The 872-nt window shown below is 43.5% G+C and overlaps 1 protein-coding gene across 1 annotated transcript in view; it reads right to left on the bottom strand.

The window, feature by feature from the left end:
• Positions 1-872, bottom strand: part of LOC119586289 (D-aspartate oxidase-like) — a 10,451-nt gene that overhangs the window by 6,933 nt on the left and 2,646 nt on the right. The window contains 1 exon segment of the mRNA XM_037934996.1: positions 384-614. Within this exon segment, the coding sequence (XP_037790924.1) occupies positions 384-614 (231 nt within the window).

Consider the following 872-nt stretch of genomic DNA (forward strand, 5'->3'; position numbering starts at 1 on the left):
CCTTTACTCAGTACTTGAAATACGTTTCACCAGCAAATGTATTCAATGTATTTTTTTATTCTGACTTTACTGGTTATAAAAATAAAATCCTAACTGTTCAAGGGGCAATGTCACCAGGCTAAATTGATGGTAAGAGACTCAAGCAGTTTATACTTTATCTTGATCAGAACTGCACAAAATTCAGCATAACAAACAGCAGGCGTGGGTGAGCTGACTCATTTAATTCATCTGAGACTGACCTTACTTCAGTTTATTGCGCTCAGCAAAAGAAGTTATCAGGGATCTGTAACGCTGGTAGTAGTAGCAGCAGATAAACAACAAAAAAGAATATACGTGCAAGGGAACAAGAGACTTCTGGTGTCTTAAATGGGACTCGCTAGAACCTAGTCACTTCCGGCGAAGGGCCCTGGAACTGGAGCCCGGGCCGGTAGATTCCTGCGGCGCCGTCACTAGTTGTATCCTGTAGGAATTTGTCGGCCAGGAGAGTAACGGGTGTCCCGGGAAGGGCGTCCTGCAGGAGTGTGGCAGTGGTCAGGCCTACGACACCCGCTCCTACTACGGCTATACTCGGCATGGTGTTCTTGTGTGTTACTTGGTTGATCATGCAGGTCCTTCTGGGGGAGAGTGATTACGGGCGTTAGTTGGAAGTTCTGTTGGAAATCACGGGATCGTTTGTCTTCGGTTTTTTGTGTTTGTAATATTAGTCAGCATTTTCTTAAGATCTAAGAGTTTTTGGAGACAAGAAAAAATATGCTGGAAAACTAAGAAAGTATAAAACAGGGTGAAAAAAAAACAAGTATATCGCTTATTTACTAATACGAATACTGTCTATCTCGGTGAGCCCCAACCTTTGCACATAGGAGGAACCCTTG

This window comes from Penaeus monodon, chromosome 21 (genome assembly GCF_015228065.2).
Source record: "Penaeus monodon isolate SGIC_2016 chromosome 21, NSTDA_Pmon_1, whole genome shotgun sequence".
Lineage (NCBI taxonomy): Eukaryota > Metazoa > Arthropoda > Malacostraca > Decapoda > Penaeidae > Penaeus > Penaeus monodon.